Genomic DNA, 23,658 nt, shown 5'->3' with positions numbered 1-23,658 from the left:
TAAGGTCTCTTCCTTCAAATAAAGGAGAAGTTGCTTGTTAGCAATTGATCAATGAGCTCTTGAACTTCTCCCAGCTTTTTGTAAATATTGAGCCAAAGAAAGCTGAGAAATTTCAAGTTAAGCAAACACTGTGTTTTAAACATATACTGAAAAAATGGAGTTTGTGCACCTGTGGAATAGGAAGTGCATGGAATGATGTGTATACTGATAAGCAAGAGGTTCTGATTGTAGGGTTCTTGGCGTGGCAGGTAGCTGAGAAGAGAACACCTCCGAACATCTTGAATGGCACAGACCATAACTCTGTAGAAACAAATTGCCATATTTAACTCACCTTCTGTTTCCTGTTAGGAATAGTTTTGATAATTTTGTTGGGGTTGCTGTATCAAAATACACATTTGCAGATAACGTGGGTTGGTAATAAACTCATCTTCTCCTTTGCAGAACTGGTACTGAATAAAAGTATTTCAGTCACAGAGCATCGTTCCTTCCAGTTGGATGTTCTGGTGAATGACACAGAATTTCATGGCCCAGAAAGATCACTGATGCTTCATTTCAATGTCTCCATCCTCCCTGTCAGCATTCAGTTTCCAAACATGACTTACCAGTTTACAGTGAACCGAAATGCTGAACGCTTTGCACAAGTAAGAACTGTGTTAATTATACATTCACTCTCTCCTAGAGACAGTGCTTAATAGGTAGATCACTGGGGCGAGATGCGTTAAAAGCATTGGTTTTAGTTGTTTTGAGTAGAATTGATGAAATAAGTGCTATCAATACGATAGTTGCTGGATGGAGTGGATAGCAGGTAGACTGGACGCTAGCTTTCCCATCACATAACAACAGAGGAGGAGCACAATAACACGTGGAAGTATTAATAGAGAGAAATAACGCGTGTTATTTCTCTGGACTGGAGGGCTTGCAACCACTGAGGGGTCTAGGTGTAAATGACTGGAAAAATATCAAGGGCAAAAAAAGAAATGTGTCCCAGCTCTACATATTCCAGTATGTTAATGGCTTTTCTCTAGATAATGGCTGGTTAGTAATTAATATGTTTCCTAATTTAACCCTCATTTTAGCTTAATCACTACCATTCCCATTAATAATGCCTTCCAGAAACACTTTCTAACAGGTTGACATTAATCAGGTGAAAATTACAATGTAATTCCTATGGAACATGTTCATTAATAAGGAACTAGTTCAATATAACTAATGTTATGAAAGTGAATATTAAAAACATCAGTAATGAGCCATGTGGGGAGAGCTGCTGGAATGTATACCTCCTAGCTAATAAAGCTATAAAGCTGCCACTGTATTTGTAGCAGAGAGGGGGGGAGTGAGACTAAAATATGGTCACCACAATTGCAGAGAAAATCAATTCATTAGAAGACTTCCAAGGAAGAATTCAGTTTTACTAATCTGTAAGCCTCTGGCTAATTGTAAAAAGAAAGAAAAAGGAAGGTTAGATATATTGCATGTCCTTATGTTTAATCTGATGATGTGCACTATAGCTTGAGAGTACGGAATAGGCCTTCCCGACCTATAAAAATGCTACTGCTTTGTCAAGGGACATTTTACCCGTAGCCTGCCCTATATGTCCTAAAAAAAGAGAAAGATACCAAGTGTGCTCACACAGCTGGCCCCCTACAAAAAGCTCCTTCTTTATGATATTTTGTGATGCCTGGTGGCTGCAACTTTTAAATTTGCAGTCTGTTAGAAACTTCAGAATATATTCTTTGCTTTTTGTGCAGACCACAATATTTTTCATGCTAGGTTTGGTTTTTTTGCAGCACCAGATCATGAAAGCTTTATTCTCAGCAGTGTAAAAAAACTCTTGCCTGGACATAGGGTGAAAACAGTGGGTTTCCCTCCAAAAGAAATCATAGCATAGGTACGTAAGATACTTGTAGTGTAGCTCTTAGCATGTAGAAATGGGCCCCAACTGTATGTATTTATGACACTACATGAATATAATTGTAAAAAGTGTGGAAACATAACTGTTAGGTATGGATGAATTAATATACACACACCCATTATTATGTATAGTTGTATGCATACAATAATATAACAAATGAATGAATTCTAAATTAAACTTGGTTAAACCATGTTTATCTGTGCATACCCTAGATTGCTTCAACACCTTTGTTTGAAGTTTGGAAGTATATAGTTTTCTATTTCCAGAATGCAAAACCAAAAAAAACTCCAACCCAGTTTACGTTTAAAGTTGCTGGTTTTGCATGTTGTCAGGACGGTCAAACACCTGAAAAGGGTATTTTAAGGATTCTGGAGTCAACGGCACTTCCCACTAACAGTGCAGTTTCACTGGGTGGCAGTAGTAGCAGGGAGGACTTTTTCTGGTAAGAACAACGGCAAGTCTGTGGGAAGAGATCTTTCTTTGTGCTGCCTAAACACAAATTCACAAAGAGATTTTGTTCTGATTCTCGACCAGCAAATCGCAAAACTCATCCTGGCTCTGGAGATGGTGTTCTCTATCTGTTAAAGTGCCATCCGCTTCTGAGACAAGGTTTGAATTTACAGTGTGCTCTGCTTGGAGCACAAGTCAATGTAAGCAGCTTAGTCCCCAGCACTTCACATAATTAAAGTTGTCTGCATAATTAGCTGTGATGTGCCAGAGCAGCGAGGAAAACTACTGGGCCAAATCAATATGAAGGCTGAACTGTCTCTTGCCCAAAGGAAAACACAAGAGCGTGAAGAAATGATTAACTGCTGGGCTGATGCCATTTGTCTATTTGAGCAGCTAAATGAATTGAATAACAGAAGCATGGCCTAACGGTACAGGCTTGCCCAGTGGCATTTAACTTATCAAAGGACTTAAAGCTCTATTGACATTTACTGAGACACATGATGAATAACATCGGCTGAGATTTTGAGAGAGGTTGTGTGTCCGAACGTCCCTGGGATTCAGTGAAGTGGAACATTATCATTTTCCAGACTTTATTAAACTCTGGAACTCAAAAGATGGATTTTTCTGTTCCTATTTCTGACAATGGTTTTTCTGTGTTAACTACTGAGAGTCTATTTTGCTAACTGTGTTGCAAAATGCACCTTTCTAGTTTCCTCCCCTGTATGTTGATGTTAATCCTGAGTACCAGGCTATTTTTCACTCTCCTCATGAGAAAGAAGAACTGGGCTGCTTCTACCTCCTTCCCTTGGGGCCGTGCTCTGCTGCTTCTGAGAGCTGTGCTGTCTTCAGAACCTGCAGTGTAGGGCAAAGTTACAAGCTTGAGCTTTTCTTGGTGGAATCAGTCAAAAAGAGAAAGCCCATCTTTTCTGTAGAAATTTCTTGAGAGGGGGCATTTTTAGCTTCACTTCGGATTATACAAGAAAAGCAAAACTGGCCCATGCACTACTCTAAGGAATGTGTGTTCTGCAGAGACTTGGAATATATGCTGTCTTCTCCATCCCCTTTTGCAGGAAATTTCTGTTGAACAAAAAGGTGCCTGGAAAAAGCAGTTATGATAGAATAGGCAGAAAGGGCAGTTTAATCTAGTCTATAAAGTTAATGTCATGGAACATGGTTATGGTCTCCTACTGCATCAAAGAAACACCATCTAAGCAGCTGCAAACACTGCCAGTTGCAGTGCAGCACCAAAGCAAAGATGACGTGGTTCTGTAAGGGACTTGTCTAGACCTTGTGTCTAGACAGGGTTTATGAACAGCTGAAGTCTTGTCTTTACTTCTTTTTCTTCCTGCCAGTCCCAGCATGCTGTGGGGAGGAGACAGCCTGGAAGAAATGGCCCAGCTTCTGATTGCTTTAATAGCCTTTGTATGTTATACTGCCACCAAAAAACCCCAACAAAAAACCCCCAGCGAATGGTGCCAAGAGAGCAGTCGGTGATGTGAATAGGAATAAGTTAGATGAAGTAGGACTATCCTATGACAAAGTATGCTTCTAGGACTGCAAAATCTTCCTCTCTGACTTAAATATTCGAGGTTCATAGGAAGAGGTCTTAGTACAAAAGCTTGTTTCGTGGGTTTTTTTCTTTACATTCTTTAATAAGAATGCTAAAACCCAAGATGTACAGATATGCTTTTACCAGCAGTGGTGTTACTTGAAAACACAACTGCAGCATTTGAAAAGAATCCATCAACGAGTTCCCTTAAATAACACCCCACCCTTCACATTGTGGTTTCCCCTGCAAGGAAAGCCAATGCCTCTGGACCTGATCCGAATCCCACTCCTGTGAATGGAAAAAACAAAGTGAGCTTTGGACCAGTTCCTACAGGAGCTGGAAAGGAGATGGGGCTTTACGTTCCTGTGCTTCCTAGATAAATTGTTTCAGACTGAAGAGTGCTCTATCATAGATATTCTCACAGGCAGAAGTTAAAATATGGCAAACCAACATATTTTCATTTTTAGATAAAAATGTATAAAAAACTGCAAATGGGAAACAATGAAGTTCTTATTCCTTTTAAGGCTTTCAGAGAGCTCTGCTGGCCAGAAACTTTTGGACTGTAATATTGTGAAAATTATGTATTAGGCATTTCTATTTCTATCCTATTTGAAAATAGTCTCAGCTTTGTTCACACTGAGCTGTTTGTTTTCTCAAGCAAAACCCAAGTTTTTCTCACTGATCGTCCTGGGACAGAGCAGGACTGAACTCAGACTTTCCCAGTCACAGGGTCGTCTTCTCACTGAACACTGCTGACCACCACCAGTGGGCACCAAATATCGCTGAGCCTCTGGGTCAAGGCTTTTTGCATTTCCACTGTTGGCCTGAGGTTAATGGCAATGCTTTACTTCATTTTCACTGAGAATAAATCACATTTGAAGCATTCACGTACTGCATTGAGTGTAAAATATCAATTCTGTAAACCCAATTTAAATGCTGAATTCTGGACTGTGTAATATGCTCAATTTTTTTCCAGATATTTTTGGGAAGCATAGAATATTTTTTTATTGTTCTTTTATGTATAGTTTTGTTTCTGTTGTCTGTGATTTCTTTGTTGGTGTTTGAGCCTAGATAGGAAAAATCTGCATCGAAAACTGTCTGAAATTCCGTGGTGTGAACATCACCTACAAGTTACTGTCCCTCAATGTCAGCTGCTATCCTGTCAGCATACTTCAAGGCCGAGAAGACAAATACGGAAGCCTTTATGTGAATGATTCCTCTGTGCTACGCAGACCTGAATGCAAGGAAATACAATATACTATTCAAGCTACGGACAAGCAGAGCAGGAAACATGCCAAAACCCTCCTGACCATTGTATTGGAAGGAACTCGTAAGTACTTAAGTCAATCAACACTATTTACAAGTGTTACTGGTATTAGATGATGCATCAGTAGGGTGATCTATAAACTGATAGCATTAACAATGAAAATCAGCCTGAACTAGAAGATAATGTGTTTGTGCAAAGTTTGTGTTTTGAGTTCTGATTCAGCCCTGCCTGTAGCAGGTATTTGTTTGAAGAGCTAATACACAGAAAAGTGGTGTATCATACGCAGTTCCTAATGGTCCTGCTGACATCTGATTAAGAAGAACTTTTTTGTTTGTCTGTGACACCTTTATTTTCTATTTGACATATTTCCATAGAAGGAAAAAAAAGTATACATATGTGAAACCACAAATCTCTGGCCCAAGTATTCAATCATCTTTCTCTCCACTTCTCTATCCAATTTTTACTTCAAAAAACCCCCAGTTTTGCTGAACATTCATGTAGCAATTGCACTGACTTTATTTTACTGAGAAGTTCATAAGGGCAGAATGTTAGAAATATTCAGCAACAGCCACTGCAGGACAGGATTACACTGGAAATGTAGTAATTTATCTCCAAACCGTATCACACTTCGTGCAGAACCTTACAATTCCACCTGACAGTTGCCTCCCTTCGGTTGTATCGTATCACGGCTCCTATGGCAAGAGCAAACGAGTTGAGGAAGAAGAAACAAAAGCACGCGGTGGACTTTGCTTTTTGCAAGATGCTTGTGCTGTCTGAAATACACTACTACTGCAGCAGCCCAACTACTATTCCCTTAATTAAAAGCTTTGTGTTGCTATAAGTACTACAGTTCCCATTTTTCTATTATCAATATGTTAGAACATTTCTACAGTCCCAGGCATTGACAGTGTGCTGTCAAGCAAAGATAACTATGCCATCATGTTTTTCTGTTTCACAGAAGAGAAACATCTGGACTTTAATTGCTTTTCAAGTTTACTGATAGCTCAGACTTTCTCTCCTTTCTTCATCTTTCTTTTCTTCCTATCTACACCTAGAACAGAGTTTTCCATCTGATTTAAGCTGACTTACTTGCATATTCATCTCCCTTGTCCTGACCTGACAGCAAACGCTCTTTCCAACAGTTTTAAAAGAAGAGGACTGCCCTGACTCTTGCGCTGTGAGTAAGCACCGTGCTGAATGCGAAGAGTGTGGTGGCCTGGGAGTGCTAACAGGAAGATGCCAGTGGAGACAGGGGAGTGGAAAAGGTACCTTGCTGTTGTGTGAATTCAAGGATCTGTTAGTCATAATTGTGCATTTGACTTCTGTAGATATAAACTGATTTATTTTGGCTGGATAACATGGTATTGTAACGTACACAGCAGCTGTGGCTAAAAGGTTAATCATAATACCCAAATAAAATATGCACTGGGAGGGAAAAATCTGTCAAGATGGAATGGTCATTCTTGGTCTTGTCCCTGGTGGTGTCAAACACGATACACAAAATGCAAGGTGTTGAATTGGTTTTGCACCAGTGTAACCGGAACAGGTGATGTGCGGCTTGCAGGATAATCTCTGCGATTACGAATTGAGTTTGGAACATACTTCCTTGGAAGGATTCTCTGAGCAGACATGTCCCAGCAGACAGTCCGTGAGCACACAGCAGCGTCTCTGTTTTCTGTGGTCTGTACTGTTGGCTCTTCCAGAGCAGTGCTTGTGTTGATGCTTTATCCCTTCATACGGTATGAGTATCACAAATTCCCTTCAACTACTTGTAACTTCACATTCAAATACATGTGAAATTGTGTAGAGACATCCTGAGTTGTGAAAGCCACTCTGCACACTCAAAATGGTCAACTACCTCTTTTTCAAGCAATCCTCGCTGTAACTGCAAGTGACATACCCAAAGGGCTGTCAGAGACACAAAGCAGAAAACAGTGAAAAATACATTCCTTCCAGTTGCTTTTAGCTGTTGGTCTGTCTGTTAGTTCAATGGATGGTATTTACAGACATTCATAAGTGTTTATTTTAAAAAGAAGTGACCTGTTCTTCGGTGTGTCAGCATGCCCTAAGGTGTGATCAGCTTTCCTTCAAAGCCTCGTGCTATTTGTGGAGCTGTCTGTTTCTGTCTTCACAGGGATCACCACAAACTATTCCACCTGCACCCCCAGTATCAAGACTTGTCCGGATGGCACGTGTGATGCAGTTGAGAGCAAAGATCCCTCTGTCTGCCCCCAAGACTGCACAAGTAAGGAAATGTTTTGGGATGGGCTTTTTTGTGACGCTGCTGATTGCTGTTCAAGTTTGACTTTCTTGGTCCCAGATCGCTCTGCACGCTCAGCATGTTTGCCATCTCTGCATTGTCATACCTGCATTTGAATCATACAAAGGATTTAAGGTTATGTGGACTAATGTTCACAGACTCACAGAATCGCTAAGGTTGGAAAAGACCTATTAGATCATCCAGTCCAACCGTCAACCCAATACTACCCTACCCACTAGACTGTGTCCTCAGATGCCATGTCTACATGCTCCTTGTTCTTTTTTAAGCCAGCCAGCCAACACCTGTTGGCTGACAGTGATGGAAGATAAGGTTTTCTCAGCAATGCTCATTCTGCTCCCCCTGTTAATTTGCAGGTCGTGTTTTTCAGTGCAGGTATTTACTGAAATGTGTAGGTTTTCAGCGTGTTCATGTCCTATTTCCAAGCTTCAGCACAGTATGGTAGAACCCATGCCTATTTGAACTCCCTCCCATTTAAATAAGAAGAAACAAATTTAAATTTAAAATAAATGTGCTTACATAGGATCATTTGGGGAAATGCACCTGCCTTATTTGACAGGTGACCATCAAAGTGGCCCAATGCCTTATCTGTTTGAAGATACAAGCAGAGATTCATATGAATAGCATTTATGAAGGTAGAATTCAAATGCATTTGTATGGTTTATTGAACACTTCTTTCTATGTTCTACTCATATATCTGCTCATACCTGCAGTTCACAAATCACCCTGAAGATATAAAGGGTAGAAAAACATTTTATTGTACTTGAGCAATTTCACTTTTCTAAGAGATGATAATTTTGAAGTGGATCTTTTTATCTATCAGTATCTAAATCAAGAATACAGACACAGATATTTCTGAATAATTCTTCTGGCTCTGACATTGTATACTCCAAGTTTACATTGTAAAATGTAGTCTTAGAGGATCTAGCATTTTCTTAGGGGCTAGGACTTACGTCCGTCTATGAAACAAATACATAAAGAGGCATCTTTGTATTTCTTACATGCAAGAATGTGATTGTGTATTGTAAATTAGTTTTATAGCAAAGATAATTATTTCCTTCGAATGCATAAAAACAATCGTTAAAGTGGCAGAAATGCTTGAAGTGAATGCAAGTAACTCCTCTAATCATCTGAAAAGAATACTTTATTGGTAATAACAGTAATCAGTTGTCATTCTCAAACTGGAAATATTTGTGCCAGAGGCTGCAGTGCTAAAATTTTTAATGTGCAACATATGCAGCATCAGATGTTTTGCTCAACAGAAGCCTGAAAGAAATACTTTCTTACTAGAAAATAGAAGCAAGCAAGCAAGACAAGGTTTCAAGATGTTCTATATGCCTTTTTAATGCACGAGTTGGATAATTTTATACGTGATTTGATGCAATTCAGAACTGGGCTGGTGCCAAAAAGCAGTATATTTAGAGACAATGAAATTGAGTGTGTTTTGGGAGCTCCTAGGTGCAGGAGTACTACTATCAGCTTTTACCGGCAGGGGACATTTATTTGGGAATGGTAAGCAATGAATAGAAAGCCCCAGATGCGAGGAGATAAGGATATTCCTTAAGCACAGACAGTTGGTAAAGTACTTTTATAATTCATCTATCATTATGATAGCTATGTACTTGAGTCCCAAAATTGCTTTCTCACACTAACACTATGAATATTTCATCCAAGGGCACTCAGCTGAAACAACTGGTGCTGTGGCTGGGCCTATCAAGTAGAGGCAACCTAATTGCATTCTAAGAAGAGACTTTCTTGCAGTCAGTAACTGCTTCAGGGCTGGTTGCAGTGTGTGAATCTGACTAAACGTTTGCTAATAATTGCTCTTTGTAGTTCCTCTGAACTTTGGCTTTCTGACAATGGAAAAAAATTACGGTGCTAAGTTGTATGTCTTTGTTTTCAGCAGTAGTCAAACACTGCCTCTGGTTTTGTCCAACCACCAGTGTTTTCACTTTCTGAATTTCTGGAGTTTCTACATAGTGTGGGATAGGGCTGTGGTTTTTCCTTTTCCAAATGACCTTGAAGCAGGGAGAGCCTTTAAAACAGAAGCATGTGAAACACCACACAATTCAAAACAATATTGATAAGTCTTGGAATTCCCCTACCGGCAATGCATTGGTGGAAGAGTACATTTTTGTGTCCCTGGAATGCATATAGAAGCTCCATGTTTCCAGTGTGTACACCTGCAGTGAAAATGTACTACTCCTTTCCCTGCTGTTTAAAACACCTTTGTCTTCAAACCCCTCACTCAGGAACAGTTTAGATGGGGTCTGCTCATCCCCTGCTTCTCCCTTCTTCCAGGTCCTCAAACATAGGCAGATATAGACAAATATATGTGCTTTTTCTGAGGTGAATGGAAACTTTATTTCATCACCTATTCGCAATAAAGTAGGCTGGTGAGGGGATAATCAAGAATTTTTGGGGACACTGACACTTCTTCAAACAACAAGTGTCAGCTCAGAGAGCACTGTCTCAGGACAGTTTCTTCCAAAATCAACCAGCTGAGCTGCATAGAGTTTAGTAGATGTGGCCTCTAGAAGGATGGTCAAAATCTATTTTGCTTCAATAGTCAGGTCCCCATTTCACTTCTTCTAAAAAAGGTTGTTTGCCTTTATGTTGCCAAAGAATACCCTCTTCCTCAATTTATGTTACACAACCAAAGAAATGAAAAAGAAACATGCCGGCACTCTAACGTCAATTTAGATGGGATGGAGGAAAATGAGTTGAAATAAAAAGACTATATTGAAAAAAACTTGTTCATCTGTTGAATCCCTTTATGGTTTAGGCGATTTTTCTGAAAGACAGCTAAACTTGGAGAACTTGATTGGTTTCTGTCTATACAATGCTGTTTGTGATGAAAGGCAGTTTATAGATGAAAAATAACACAACAGATATTGTCTATATTATATTTATAATATATGCAGGAAAAAATGCTATTTACTTGGAATTATAGTTGCAATCACTCTGCATGAAGAACTCCTGCTTGGAATCAAGAGTAGTTCTGTATGAGTTGCTGCACTTTTTTCCTAATATTAAACAATGCTTTTTTAGATAACAAAAGATTCATTTTTTTATCACACTTGGCACTTCTCGTGCTTTCACTAGACTGTCCCATGGCATTTTACAGACATGATTAACTATTATCATCTCCATTTGACAATGGAACAAATGCTATTCAGGACAGTATGATGACTTTTCCAAGAGGAAATTGGCATCAGAACCAGGAACGGAACTAAAGTCTGTAGGCTGCTGGTCTGTAACGCTGGACTGTACCTCATCTCATGCATAAAAAAACACATGGCAGTGGTAGAGAGAAACTAAAATAAGTACATTAGAGAAGATATTTTAGGGAGAATTTTAAAATGTAAGAAGACCTCATTGATACAGAACTCTAATGCTTTATGAGGTAACAGTCAGGACAGCCAAGAGACGATTGTTTGAGGTAGATATTTGGCATTAAATAATGGGATTCTATATAAGGTTTTAAGAGGTACCTGAAACTGGGAAAGTATCCCACCTATGCAATGCAAAGAGAATCATTATGTTCTTATTACAGATAAATTTGAATCCAGAGCCTTCCATAACAGGAATAACTGCTAATCAAGGTTTAATGTTCAACCAGTCCAAGATCATCTCATTTTGGGATCTCAGAAGTTTCAGAATTTAGATTCTACCCTAATTTTCAGGAATCCCAGTCTTCATTGCACACTGTACTGCCCTGACAAATTTCACGTACATACTAGGATAATCCCATGGAAAATTTGGAGCCTTTTTTTTTTTTTCTTCTTTAACTACATGTGAGAATTTTAGCTTGTGTCTGTATTTGATTAGGTGGAGACATTATTGGTGGTCATGGGAAAGGCACGGGAAATCTTGGAATTAAGTCAGGACATGGGATTTGTTACTGCTTCCCAAGACAGAACTGTTATTGTGAGAAAGATGATATCAAGGGTAAGTTTCAACATTATCTGCTGTTCTCATATAAATATTTTTCTCTGTTTGTATCTCCCATCTGTATATATACAACAATATAAGCTTCTGGGCATGTTAATAAGGAACGTCTTTTAGTCAGAGACTGCTAAAATAAAATTAATTAAGAACTGGCACCTTGACTTCTACTATGGAGCCTGAAAAATCTCCAGAGGGGGATTATTTCTGTCATTGGATAAAAATTCTCTTTTATCCATTACTATATGACAAACAGGTTGGTTGTCCTTTCAATTTCCAGCAGCATTTGCATTTCAGTGAGACTCATCTGATATTTGCAAAGATGGCTAGGAGAATTAGAATAACCACTTCTATTACTTCAAAGTGATTCCAGCCTCATAATCATTTCTGAAAATCTCGGCTTCAGAATGTCAGAGATAGCCAGCATCCATGGTGTTAAGAGGAGTGGATTACTTTTTTCATTGACTTTTGTTTAAACAGAAAAGCTCTACACAGGTGTTTGGAAAAGATTGATGGGGATTAAATACTGTTCTGTGTGGTTTGGTTGTGGTTTTTTTTTTAAAAAATAATTCGTATTATTGCTAATAATAAATACAGTGTGAAATAAATACAGTGTTTTGCAGCTTTAAAACTGAATTGTTTGGAATATATCTCAATTTGCTTTTTCAAGTAAATTTTCCATAGTCATAAGAAGAAAAAGAGCTGCTTGCCTTTGCCTTTTTTTTTTTTTTTTAAGTTCTGGAAAGGTATTGTGCTGTTTTCACTTTTTTCTGGGGTACAGGTTGCAGGTGTTGCTAAGTTAACTGTGTATCTGAAGTCAAGATTATCTGATGAACAACAGTGCAAGTACTGTATTTTGGATCTTGGTTTCTTCAAGAAGAGATTCTGTAGGAATGCTGTCTAGGGGCACATAAGCTTAAAGAAACTTAGTTTCCAAAGACACTAAATGTGCTTCTGCAAAAAAGGAAGTCGTAAATGTGGAGGAAAACTGGATGTTACTTTAGAAGCAGCTGCAGCATTAGGCAATGTTTACAGAAATAATTCTGTTAAATATAAAGCAGAAATATTCCAAGTCTTCTTATAATCTAAAACGGTAGAAGAGTAATGTCCTTTAATGGCTAAAAATTGACATTAATTATTAAATTCACATTTGAAGAAGACTGTATTGGATGGGCTGAATGGCTCTAACATAAACTGCTGTCCACAAGCAAATTTCAGTCATGGGTCTCCAGAAGGATAAGTGGTAGCAGAAGATCAACATATGGTAGGCTGGGTCTTAAAGAGTGTCGGGAGTAGCCTACATTTATAAAGATAAGGAATATGGGGTCAACCTATCTATCTTTATATTTACATAGGTAGTTAGGCAAACAATTATCTGCTGGTGTCCAAAATAAAAAAGGAATTAGTGGGAATTAGCTATTAGCTTTTCCTCTAGGTTATTAAATGAATTTGAGTTCAGTTTATGTCACACCTGTGTGTGTGTGATGTGCACTGCTAAATCAGAAGTAGGTGACAACAAGCAGAGTTCTAAGCAGCTCTTCTTGGTCCACAGAGCAACTATGTGATGAAGTGTGCAAGACTGTGATAGCAGGGGCAGTGCTGCTGTCCTTCATCATCTCCGTGCTCCTTTCTTCCTATTTCATCCATCGATATCACAAGAATTCTCCAAAGCCACCTATTGCCTCTGCAGAAATGACATTCCGGCGCCCAGCCCCGTCCTACCCCATCAGTTATTCTTCCACTAATGTCCGCCGGCCTTCCTTAGATTCCATGGAGAACCAGGTGTCTGTAGACACCTTTAAAATACCAGTAAGTCTGATGTGATTTTTCACGCTCTTCTTCTGTCTGTCTTGTTTCTAAATCATGTTGTTTATGCATGCAGAAAATGTTACAGAAATGCAGTCTGTTCATAGAAATATAATTCAGGCAACTAAACCAGAAACCATATGTACTGGCAGGGAACTGAAGATACTTAATAAGTAATGGGATAAAACATATCTTCTTTTATTTTTTGTTATGATTTACTATAATGTAACATCTTAAGCCTAATTTGAGCCAAAGTTTTTTTCTAAATATAACTCTCTTGCCAGTGGTGTGGTTTTCCTTTGTCCAATTAAACAGTAATAATCAGTAGGTTTTTAGCCTCTGTGATGAGCCCTAGTATCACAACAAAGGTAGGTTTAAAACAAAACAGGCTGTGGGTAGGTCAGTTGGAGTGTGAGTTTTAGCCATGTTTTAAGGATTTTTGCCCAGTCACACTATCATACCTTTAATGTAGCTTTCTCCGTGTTGAATCGCATACTCTCCAGGATGCCAGCCAGCCAGCTGGTGTGTTTTCATGGACAGACATGGTGGAGAAACACTGCCACTTCATATGATATGGCAACACCAAATCTAACTGAGGTCTTCACAGACCTTGTGTTCAGTTTGCTTTAATTTCTTGTCTGGTTTGTACATTTGTCATCATTTTGCAGCTGTAAGGCTTAATAAGACTGATTTTGTAAGAGGAGGATTGTTGTCTCTGATTAATTCTTAAGAGGAAAGCCTTATTTTGTGAGTAAAACTGATTTGCTTCTCTCTGAAGTCCAAGGTCATGTACTCATAGTTATTCTTAAAGCAAACATTTATCCTGTATCACTTCATTTTTCATTTGTATCCAATTTCCCAGACCTGTAAATATAAGTCGTTATTCATAGATTATGTGTATGGCCTGGTTTGAAGTAGGTGATTTCAAGGCAATGGAAAAAAACACTTTCAAAATACTTAGGGATTCAGAAGCTTTTATAGGAATACGCTGATAAAAAGAGCAACCAAACCTTGCACACCAAAGTGTACCTATTCCTGAAGAATGGTCTCCTATTGAACAGAAATGCTTCAGGTGTAGCTAGCCACATCTTCTCTTGCTTCACCTTATAGGGTTCCTTTTCTTTCCTACAGGAAGATCCAAAGTGGGAATTCCCTCGGAAGAACCTGGTTCTGGGCAAGACTCTTGGAGAAGGAGAATTTGGAAAGGTTGTCAAGGCAACAGCATTCCGACTCAAGGGAAGGGCTGGCTATACCACTGTGGCAGTGAAAATGCTGAAAGGTACATTCCCATCGGGGTCTGGAATGATTTGAAAACTATTTTTTGTAACCTCTGAATGGATTTCCAGAGGCCTAGCATGAACGTAAAAGGTCAGTTAAAACCAACCATTGTCACAGCCTTTACTATTTCCAGCATTCTGTTACATTCTGACAGATTTCTTACTTTTGGAGCTTGCATCACATTGATCCAAGGAAGTAATCTCCACAAATTCTAATTTATGATGTGCAAGAAGCCTCTGACTTAACATAGGAAATGTATTTAATTGTGTTTGGCATTGATAGGAATATTGCAAGGGCTTGTTAAAGCTTTCTGATTTTTTTTTTTCCCCTCTACCCAGTTTCCTTTGACAAAGCCTTTTAAGTAAAAGATGTTATAATCATGTTAAGAGACATAATAGGCCTATCAAGTTACTTTTCTAATTGAGAATTTAATCTACTTTTATACTTTCTGATCAGCTTTACAATTACTAGGACCTCTGCCAAAGTGGATTGAATAGACCAGGCTCCTGTTGTCTTCAGTTTTCCCAAAGACTAAAGCTAGGGGAAGACAAAGTGTGCGTAGATAATGTTGAGATGATAATGTGAGACCTTGAGCTCTTGCTCCCATCTCTGTTCTGTATTTTTCAGCCCCAAATGTACCTGCTTCTTTCACATATAGAAAAAGAAATTGTACTGGAAAAAAACCCCAATGTATCATCTGCTGCTTGAGAGCAAAGATGCTGCATATACCACTATTTTATTTAAAAAAAAAAAAAAAAGGCATTATGAAGTGCTTGCCTGCATTGCAAGATGTTCAGTGGAGAAAATCTAAGAATAAAGTTCTTGGAACACTTCTTTTCAGAAGTGAAGTCTAGTTAACCATTACTTAAGTAATGACCTGTGTATCATTATGTGCTGGTTATATATAGAATATATATACAAAAGAAGTCAGTAATGATTTCATTTCATATTTATTTGTGCACTTAGTGTCACATGTTGCTTTTACTTGCAGATAATTTAACATTCAGCTTTCCCTAGCTATTATGAGGAAAGAATTGACATAATTGATAATGCAAAGGAGTAACCCTTTATTTTAAGCACCTTATTTCAATAAATTGATCTGACATTTACAGTAACACTGATGAAACCCTTTGTAATGTAAATTATATTGCAGATAGTCACCTGAAATTCTATTTTCCAACTTGACTGTGGAGAACATTTGTCATTCTGCAAATATTTGTCTGTTGTTACTGGTTTAACTTCAGTGTTAACACATGACAACTCAAGTATAAGGAAGATTGCATTAGTTCACAGTGGTCTTTATAACGCTGTCAGGAAGTATAAAGGACAGTTATTTTGGATCAGGCCAACATCACCCATTCCTTCCCTGTAACAGATGCAAAGGAGGTGATTTGTCCAGGTATTAGAGATTCTACACTGCCTGATCTTTCTGTGGCTTAGGCCCCAGGCTTTAAAAGGGAATGGTGTGTATACCAGTACGTTAATGGGCAAAGCCTCCTGCTTATTGCAGAACAGCTATCTCCTGCCTGAGCTGTGTAGATGGGCACAATCTGTGGCAGGGACAGGCCAGAGTAGGACTCTCCATGCTCTGTCAATGTGGGGTTGTGTACTCAGAAGAGAACGAGGAGCAGTAAATAATTAGTTGAGCCAAAATAGCCTTGGAGCTATGGATGGAGGTTTAAAGGAACAGAGGGATAATTTTTTCAGCCCATTGTTACTGCTTTTCTCATATGAATTAAATCTAACCTACTGCATGATACAAATGCCCTCCTTACAATAAAAGTAAAGGGGAAAACACCAGCCAGTACATAAGCAGACATTATTTGCAATTTGTAAAAACAAAGGGCATAAATTTTCAGAGCTAATTTTCTCCATTTGTGCACTACTGAAGTTAGTTTTTCCAGCAGACAAATAGGCACAGTACAGGGAGACTTTGTCCTGTTCTTCCACTTGCTACACAGTTCTAAAGCTAGAAAAATAGGACTTTTTCACAGGCATTAAGTTGACGTTGTTAATTTTTGTTTTAAATAAATGCGTATTTTTTGGTAGTCCCTGTCAGTAGTGAGAGACTATCTGATATTGCACTCCCTGAGGTAGAAGAGTGAAGTCTGAGTGGAGGTTCAGGCTATAAGATATGGCAGATACAAACATACAGTAGAATAGAATAAAAAAATATCATGATCAGGGTAAACTATTAGCGCACGTATTTTAAATAGATATGTAAATAAATCCTTTGGTGCTTACACTCTTAATGGAAAAACATACACTACGGTACCAAAGTGCAGAAGCTGAGCTTTTTTTTTATTAGCCTTAAGTAAAGGTGACCACATACTTGTCAACTGCCCAGTAATAACACTCTGTAGGAACTATCCAGGGAGGTTCTGTGTGTCAGAGATTAAGGATGAGGTAGAAAGCAGGTTATCTCTGACCTACAGTGTCTTTATGACTAAAGATCTCCTTCAAGCCCCAGTGCATTCAAAGAGGAAGTTTGTTAGAAGAATTGGGAAAAAAAAAAGCTTGAAAGGCTAAGCAGGCCTCTAGGGGATATATATTGTCATATGATTCCCACTGACATGAGTGAAGTCTGCACACATCTCCCAGTAAAATGAATCTGAGCTGTACATATAGCTTCTGAACTTTAAGTCTGGATGCGTGCTACAAGTTTAAGTCAGTAGACAGCAGATTTTTACTCTGTTGGAAAATTTATTTACGAGGAGAGGGCTGTATCATGGGAATTAAAAGAGCTGAGTCGTTGTCTTTGATCAACATAATATCTTGGCTTTTGCATGTTTCTGAAGCTTTGATTGCACTGATTCACACTAAAGAAGTTACTTTAGAACACTAGAAAAGGTCAGTAATAATTTCATGGCACCTTCAAGACATTGCAGGCTCTGGTTCTAATTCTTGGCTGACCTACTACTCTGTAGTCATCTATGTCAGGGCAGCATGATGATTAAAGCAGGTTACCAAGCCAGAACAGTAGCAGTCCCAGTCACTTGGTTCTCCTCTGAATGACTGCAGGAAAGGGGAGATGGGGAAATACCTCTTCTGTGGGGAAGTATGGAGTTTTCCAACCTCTTGCTAATCCTAGGAGAAATGGTTGATCTCATATTTCAGATGGTACATAGAGAACTGTTGAGTAATGCTAACTACAACTGTGTGTTTGGACACTTTCTGCAGAGAATGCTTCCCAGAGTGAGCTGCGAGATCTGCTTTCAGAGTTCAACCTTTTGAAACAGGTCAACCATCCTCATGTCATCAAACTTTATGGAGCCTGCAGTCAAGATGGTAAATATTAGAAGCTTCTTACTGAGATGAAAACGTCAAACAAGGAAATAAAAAGCAGTTTGTTGGTGGGTTTGGACCACTGCTTAGTAATTGCTGAGCACCTTTTAAATTTGCTGCTGGCTGAAAAAATGAGGGACTTTTAAGAAAAGTGATGTTTGAAGGGAAGGGGAAATGCTAATTCAGTGTAACTAAGCATTCTTCCTGTGTTTGGTTTTTTTTTTTCAATACACATTTTGATTCTGAAGCTATGATAAATTTAAACCATCTTCTACCATTTCTTTTCCAGTCAATATATAATTTTATATTATGTTGATGCTTAGTAAGCATTTTCAAATATGGGTTAAAATTGAATGGGGTTTTGATTATTGTTGTTACTAATCATACTAAAGCAACACTTTGAAGGCCTGAGCCAGGGACTGAGATGCACCTTTTGGGGAAAAAAAAAAAAAACAAACCACCAAAAAAACCCCAGCTGTAGATCCTTTTGTTAAAATACAGCTGGACAGTTGGATTGACACTCAGTTCTCCTCTGTCAGAAAACTTTTCTCTCCTTCTTGTTGTGAAATACTTGCTGAAAGCTACTGTTATTGAAAGGTATATTTCAAGGGGGAAAATTTTCAGACACGTATTATAAACTGCCAGTGAAGTACATATTCATTGCTGTGCATAGGGATTGGTCTGAATAATTGCTCTCTGTGTTAAATGAAGTTGCGTGGCAACATCCTCTTCCTTGTGCATCTTTAATTATGCAGCCCAAAATCACAGCATGCATGTTGCAACCTTGGGCAGAAGCCTGCCACCTGTGCCCACCCAGTTCTGTTGCAAGTGGCACTTTTAGTTGTAGACAGAGAAAATAATTCGGGACTGAGTCATCTCTGAGTCTTAGCAAGGTAATGAACCAGCGGGTGGGATTTTTTTTTCTTCTCAGTACAATGTATTTTTTCATTCCAAAAGAAGTGAATTATTTCTGAGTCACAGGCTTTTAATAAATACCAAGTTAATTCATTAGCGTATGGGGTGGGAGGGCTTTGATGGAGCAGACAAATGTATTTAGCATTAAAGCACTGAGTGGATATTATTTATGTGGGTAATGGGGAGGAGAAACTAATGGATTGAAATGTCAGAATGTTTTTAAGTGCTCTGAGAAGGCACCTTAAATATAACGCTGGAATTAGCAGAGGATTTGTGACCTCATTATCACACACTCCAAAAAAGTATTTTGATTTTATTTTTTTTTTTAAGTTTCTTTAAGTTAGGTTGTTTCACAGACCTGATTTGTAAGCAGGCTGTCTCTTTTCTTAGTCTCAAATTACCTAGATGAGGGAATATAGGCAAGAGCCTGAATTCTGCTTTGATTTCAGCTGAAACTCACTCACTTTGCATAGAGGATGTAAGCTAAAAGTAGTCTATGATTCCATGGCTGATTTAGTACTTTTTACGTAAAGGCCAGGTGTGGCTGGAGCCTCTGACTGTTTAAAACAATGTGTTGATTATAAGAGACTTTTTTGAAAAGAAAAAAGTTTAAATGGATATCTATTACTTATTTACTTATCAGTGTGTTGGTTTATTGCAGGCCCACTGTATTTAATTGTCGAATATGCTAAATACGGCTCCTTGCGCAGTTTTCTCAGGGAAAGTCGAAAAGTGGGACCAAGCTACGTGGGTAGTGATGGCAACAGAAATTCAAGTTATTTGGATAACCCTGATGAGAGAGCCTTAACAATGGGCGATCTGATTTCGTTTGCGTGGCAGATATCGCGAGGAATGCAGTACCTTGCAGAAATGAAGGTAGGGCAGTGCAGTAGTGATCTGAGCACGTCCTTGTGATAGCTGGACATGTCAGCAGCTGGTTCCTCCACAAGAAGCGTAAACACTGTTGTTGGTTTCTTCCAAAAGCTCGTCCATCGTGATTTAGCAGCCAGAAATGTATTGGTGGCAGAAGGGCGCAAAATGAAGATTTCTGACTTTGGCCTCTCCCGTGATGTATATGAAGAAGATTCATATGTCAAGAGGAGCAAGGTACAGTGCACATTAAACACAGTAGTGGGAATTATTACCTAGTCAAGAGAGTGAATTTATACTGCAGGACCTGAGCACAGAATAAAATTCTAATAGCTATTTTTTTAATTAACTTAAAATAATTCTTTATTTCAAATAAATAAAAATGAAGATGAAGCAAAATGATGAGCTTAATCAGTAGGATGGTAATCTATATATATATGCATAAAAAAAAAAAGTCGCCATAACCTCCTCCATCTCTTTGGGTTTTTTTTGACTTATCAATAAAACAGATTTATTTGTAATATGTAGAAGTTAATAAAAGTAAAAGAAGGGTCACTATGGTGTTTAAGGCCTTGGAGCATCTGACATGCAAGGAGAAGCTGATAGAGCTGGGTTTGTTTAGCCTGGAGAAAAGAGGGCTCAGGGGGATCTTCTTGATGTGTGTAAATACCTGATTGGAGGGAATAAAGCCAAAGGAGCCAGGCTTTTCTCAGTGTGGCAGGACAAGAGACAATGCGCACTACTTGAAATATGAGAAAATTCATTTAAAGGGGAATAAAAAAGATTTTTTTTACTATAACAGTGATCAAACACTGGGACAGGCTGCCCAGAGAATATCTAGTCGGGCTTGAAATGGTCTCAAGAAACTTGCTGAGGCTGACCTGGCTCTGAGCAGAGGGGTGAGGTGCCTGCCCAGCCCAGCGGTTCTGTGATCCTGTGAAAAGTTGCAGACCAAAATGTAAAGAGTAGGATGAGGTCCGCTGGTTTTTAAAAGCGATGTGACAAATAGTCTGTAATAATTTATTTCTTTTTCTTAAGGCTAGAGACTCCACACAGGATGCTTAAAAATAGCATGTGTTTTGTTAATGTAAATACAGAAGAATGATACCTAATTTCAGTGCAGGAGCTTTCAGCCATTAACCCTTTTACAGGTAGGGGGCAGCCCATTTTTAAATGAGGTGGGCCCTCTCGTTTATCCAGTTCCTCACCACACTGCTTGAAAGCACAAAACCCCCATTATTTTTCTTTGTCTCTTCCTATTTGTAATTAAAAATATGAACAAAAAAATCCCAAGGAGTTTAAAAAAATGCAGACAATTTCTATAAAGATCCTAATTTCAGGAATTATCACATCTGTGCAGAAGACCAGAAGCAAGGGCCTCCTACAAATACTTCCTAATTTAGTAAAAATACCAAATCTTAATCAAACTGGTACATCACAGGTTGGGGTAGATTAGCTGCTAATGCTACCTGCCAGAGGTTATTTGAAGCCATTCTATTCTGCCTGCCACAGTAAATTATCGTCAGTGCCTAGATACAGTTCTGCCTGCTTGCAGCGCTCACGGCAGGATCAGCACACATAATGCTTCACCTGTAGGGCTCTGCGACCGAGATCTCGTAGAAAGACAAGCTGTTGGGTCACGGCACCACTTCCCTGAAAAGAAACGCTTGAACATAGTAACTCTGAGACAAGATAAGGCTTGTCATTGATTTATTCTTCAAAAAAAATACTGTCAAATACAGCAAGCCAAATCCTGCTTTCTGCCTGTTTGCATCCGTCACTGACTTCAGCAGAACTTTTACAAGTCAATCCCAGGCCCAGACTCTGACGTTCACGAACACTACTTTCTGTTGACTCGTTGATGAGTCGTGTTGGTTCAGTTCCCTCTCTGACTTAATATGAATGAGCTGCCAACAGGTTTTTTTGCGTGTGAAAATTTTAGAATTTTATGAAAAGATTTCTGTAAATACTGTGAATTTTCAGTATAGCTTTGCCTGTTTTTTCAGGCCAGTTTGTGTGAATGTTTCATAAGTCAAAATAAGTTTTGAAGGAAAAAGCCACACCTTCTGGAAGACGTGATCGTATATAAAAGGGCTGTGCCACATTCATTTAGCTATCTTCTCACGTTGGTGTTTTACACTGGTCTACATCAGTTGCTCTGTATTTTAAGAATGATACATTTGCATAAAGGCAGTTTCATATTATTTGCCAGGGTGTTGATGGACTGAATGGATATTTTCTTTGCTTTGGAGATGCTCATTGCTGTCGTATTCTTCAGAGCCTAAGAAGCATCTGTCTGCTTGCATAGGGAAACAGGGAAAAGACAAATTTGACAAGTTTCAAATCCTACTAAAACAGTTGTTGCATATATATATATATATCTGCATTTCATGAGAACAAGAAGTACGGCATATGAATGCTAGTGATCCTGTGAAGGTTATGAAACATCCTGGAAATTTAGCAAAGCTAGAAACCTGCCCCAGATATTCATGAAAATCTCAAATATTATCAGTGAATTTCTGACAGTGGAAAGTAGCAACCTGTAAGTTCAGTTTAGTATCCAGTAACTGAATGTGACTGTCCAGGTACAGTTCTGAAACCAGAGGTATCTTAACATCTACGTGCTGACATTTATGCATCATCCCTGATATAAATGAGTTCTTTTTCTTTAATCATAATTCCCCGTCACTTTTGCCTTTGGAGATTTCCCCAAAGCAAGGGTGTATATCATGTTAGAAGACAGATATTCATGTTTGAAGGATATGACTCTTTTGATGAAGCTTTTTGTTAAGAGTTGGGTGTATCTCACTGAAAATAGTGGCCATCTGGAAAAAAAAAAGACACAACACTTTATTGTACATAATTAGATTACTTAATGTGTGGAATGAAATGAATGAGTGGTTTTAAAAGCTCTTGCAATTGTTCTTCTCACTGTTTTTCTTATGAAATGCCAAATCATTCAGTCCATTGGAAAGCATTAGAGTATGGATAGAGCATCTGTTACAGTTTTGGAGATAAATATCTTGGTTTTCCACTTGGAAACTTAATTTTCTGACCAGTAATTGCATTGCTGCTTTTTTTTTTTTCCTCATAGGGTCGGATACCTGTTAAATGGATGGCCATAGAGTCCCTATTTGATCATATCTATACAACACAAAGTGACGTGTAAGTGTAAATTCTTGCATTCTTTACAGTTTGTGTACTTGTTTAAGGACATTAGGGAGGAAGCACAAGAGACATGAAGAGCACATCCTGGATGTTACCATCAGCTGTCAGTGATACATATGATTGCTGTTGAATTAAATCTGAGGAAAAGATGGTCAGAGGTATTTAGGTACATAATTTCTGCTGAAATCAACAAGGGTTGGATCTGTTCATGTGACATGGTTTCCTTTGAATATATAGATACAAATCATTAGTCTTTCCTAAAGATAATGGTCATACCCAAACTTCCCAGTTCCTGTTCATTGCTTGTCTGTAACGCTTGCTGGCAGATGAGGGATGGGGTGGGAAGAAGGGAAGAAGAATTTAATGCATGGTCTCAATCCTATTGAAACCAATGACATAACTCCAATAAATTTTAATGACAACCAGCTAAGAACTTAGGGGAATAGTCCAGTTCCAGTGCCAAGATACAAATTCATTTGCATGATTAGGGAAACAGAGATCATGAAGATGGATATGCCCCTTCCCCACCAGTGATGATGAGGTGGCAAAGCTACAACAGCTAAGTTGTTTTCTTGTCTCAGAAGCCAGGAGCCAGGGAGGGGAGTGTTCGAATACATTTAACTCAAGATCAGATACTTTCGTTTCTTTGTCTCTGGGATGAAAGATGCTTGTGACTAGCCACCAGGCAGACACTGTAAATCTAAGTATTATTTATTTAGGAGAAGAACCTCTAAAGGACTGCAAAAGTAGCAGTACTTATGCTGGATTTTCTGCTAGGTAGCATTTTAGGTAGCATTTTGATACCTTCCAAGTTTCCCTTGAAAGAGGATCTAACTAAAGTAATGCTTTCATTAAACTTAAGTGGAGGAAAACATACCAATCTCAATGATACTTTGCTTTGGGGGAAAAAAACTTTGATAATAGCAGTATGT

The 23,658-nt window shown here is 38.6% G+C and overlaps 1 protein-coding gene across 1 annotated transcript in view; it reads left to right on the top strand.

Annotated features, from left to right (window-relative positions):
* The window catches only part of RET (ret proto-oncogene), a 31,519-nt gene extending 8,792 nt beyond the window's left edge, over positions 1 to 22,727 (top strand). The window contains exons 6-16 of the mRNA XM_010160733.1: positions 442 to 641; positions 4,983 to 5,241; positions 6,321 to 6,443; positions 7,313 to 7,423; positions 11,288 to 11,407; positions 12,957 to 13,213; positions 14,342 to 14,489; positions 17,669 to 17,776; positions 19,350 to 19,564; positions 19,673 to 19,795; positions 22,653 to 22,727. Of these exons, the coding sequence (XP_010159035.1) occupies positions 442 to 641; positions 4,983 to 5,241; positions 6,321 to 6,443; positions 7,313 to 7,423; positions 11,288 to 11,407; positions 12,957 to 13,213; positions 14,342 to 14,489; positions 17,669 to 17,776; positions 19,350 to 19,564; positions 19,673 to 19,795; positions 22,653 to 22,727 (1,739 nt within the window). The remainder of the gene's footprint in view (positions 1 to 441; positions 642 to 4,982; positions 5,242 to 6,320; positions 6,444 to 7,312; positions 7,424 to 11,287; positions 11,408 to 12,956; positions 13,214 to 14,341; positions 14,490 to 17,668; positions 17,777 to 19,349; positions 19,565 to 19,672; positions 19,796 to 22,652) is intronic.
* The last annotated feature ends 931 nt before the right edge of the window (positions 22,728 to 23,658 follow it).

The sequence above is a fragment of the Eurypyga helias genome, unplaced genomic scaffold (genome assembly GCF_000690775.1).
Source record: "Eurypyga helias isolate BGI_N326 unplaced genomic scaffold, ASM69077v1 scaffold18161, whole genome shotgun sequence".
NCBI classification, from domain to species: domain Eukaryota; kingdom Metazoa; phylum Chordata; class Aves; order Eurypygiformes; family Eurypygidae; genus Eurypyga; species Eurypyga helias.
The sequence above is the reverse complement of the archived record's forward strand: the minus strand, read 5'-3'. Positions and strand labels throughout refer to the sequence as shown.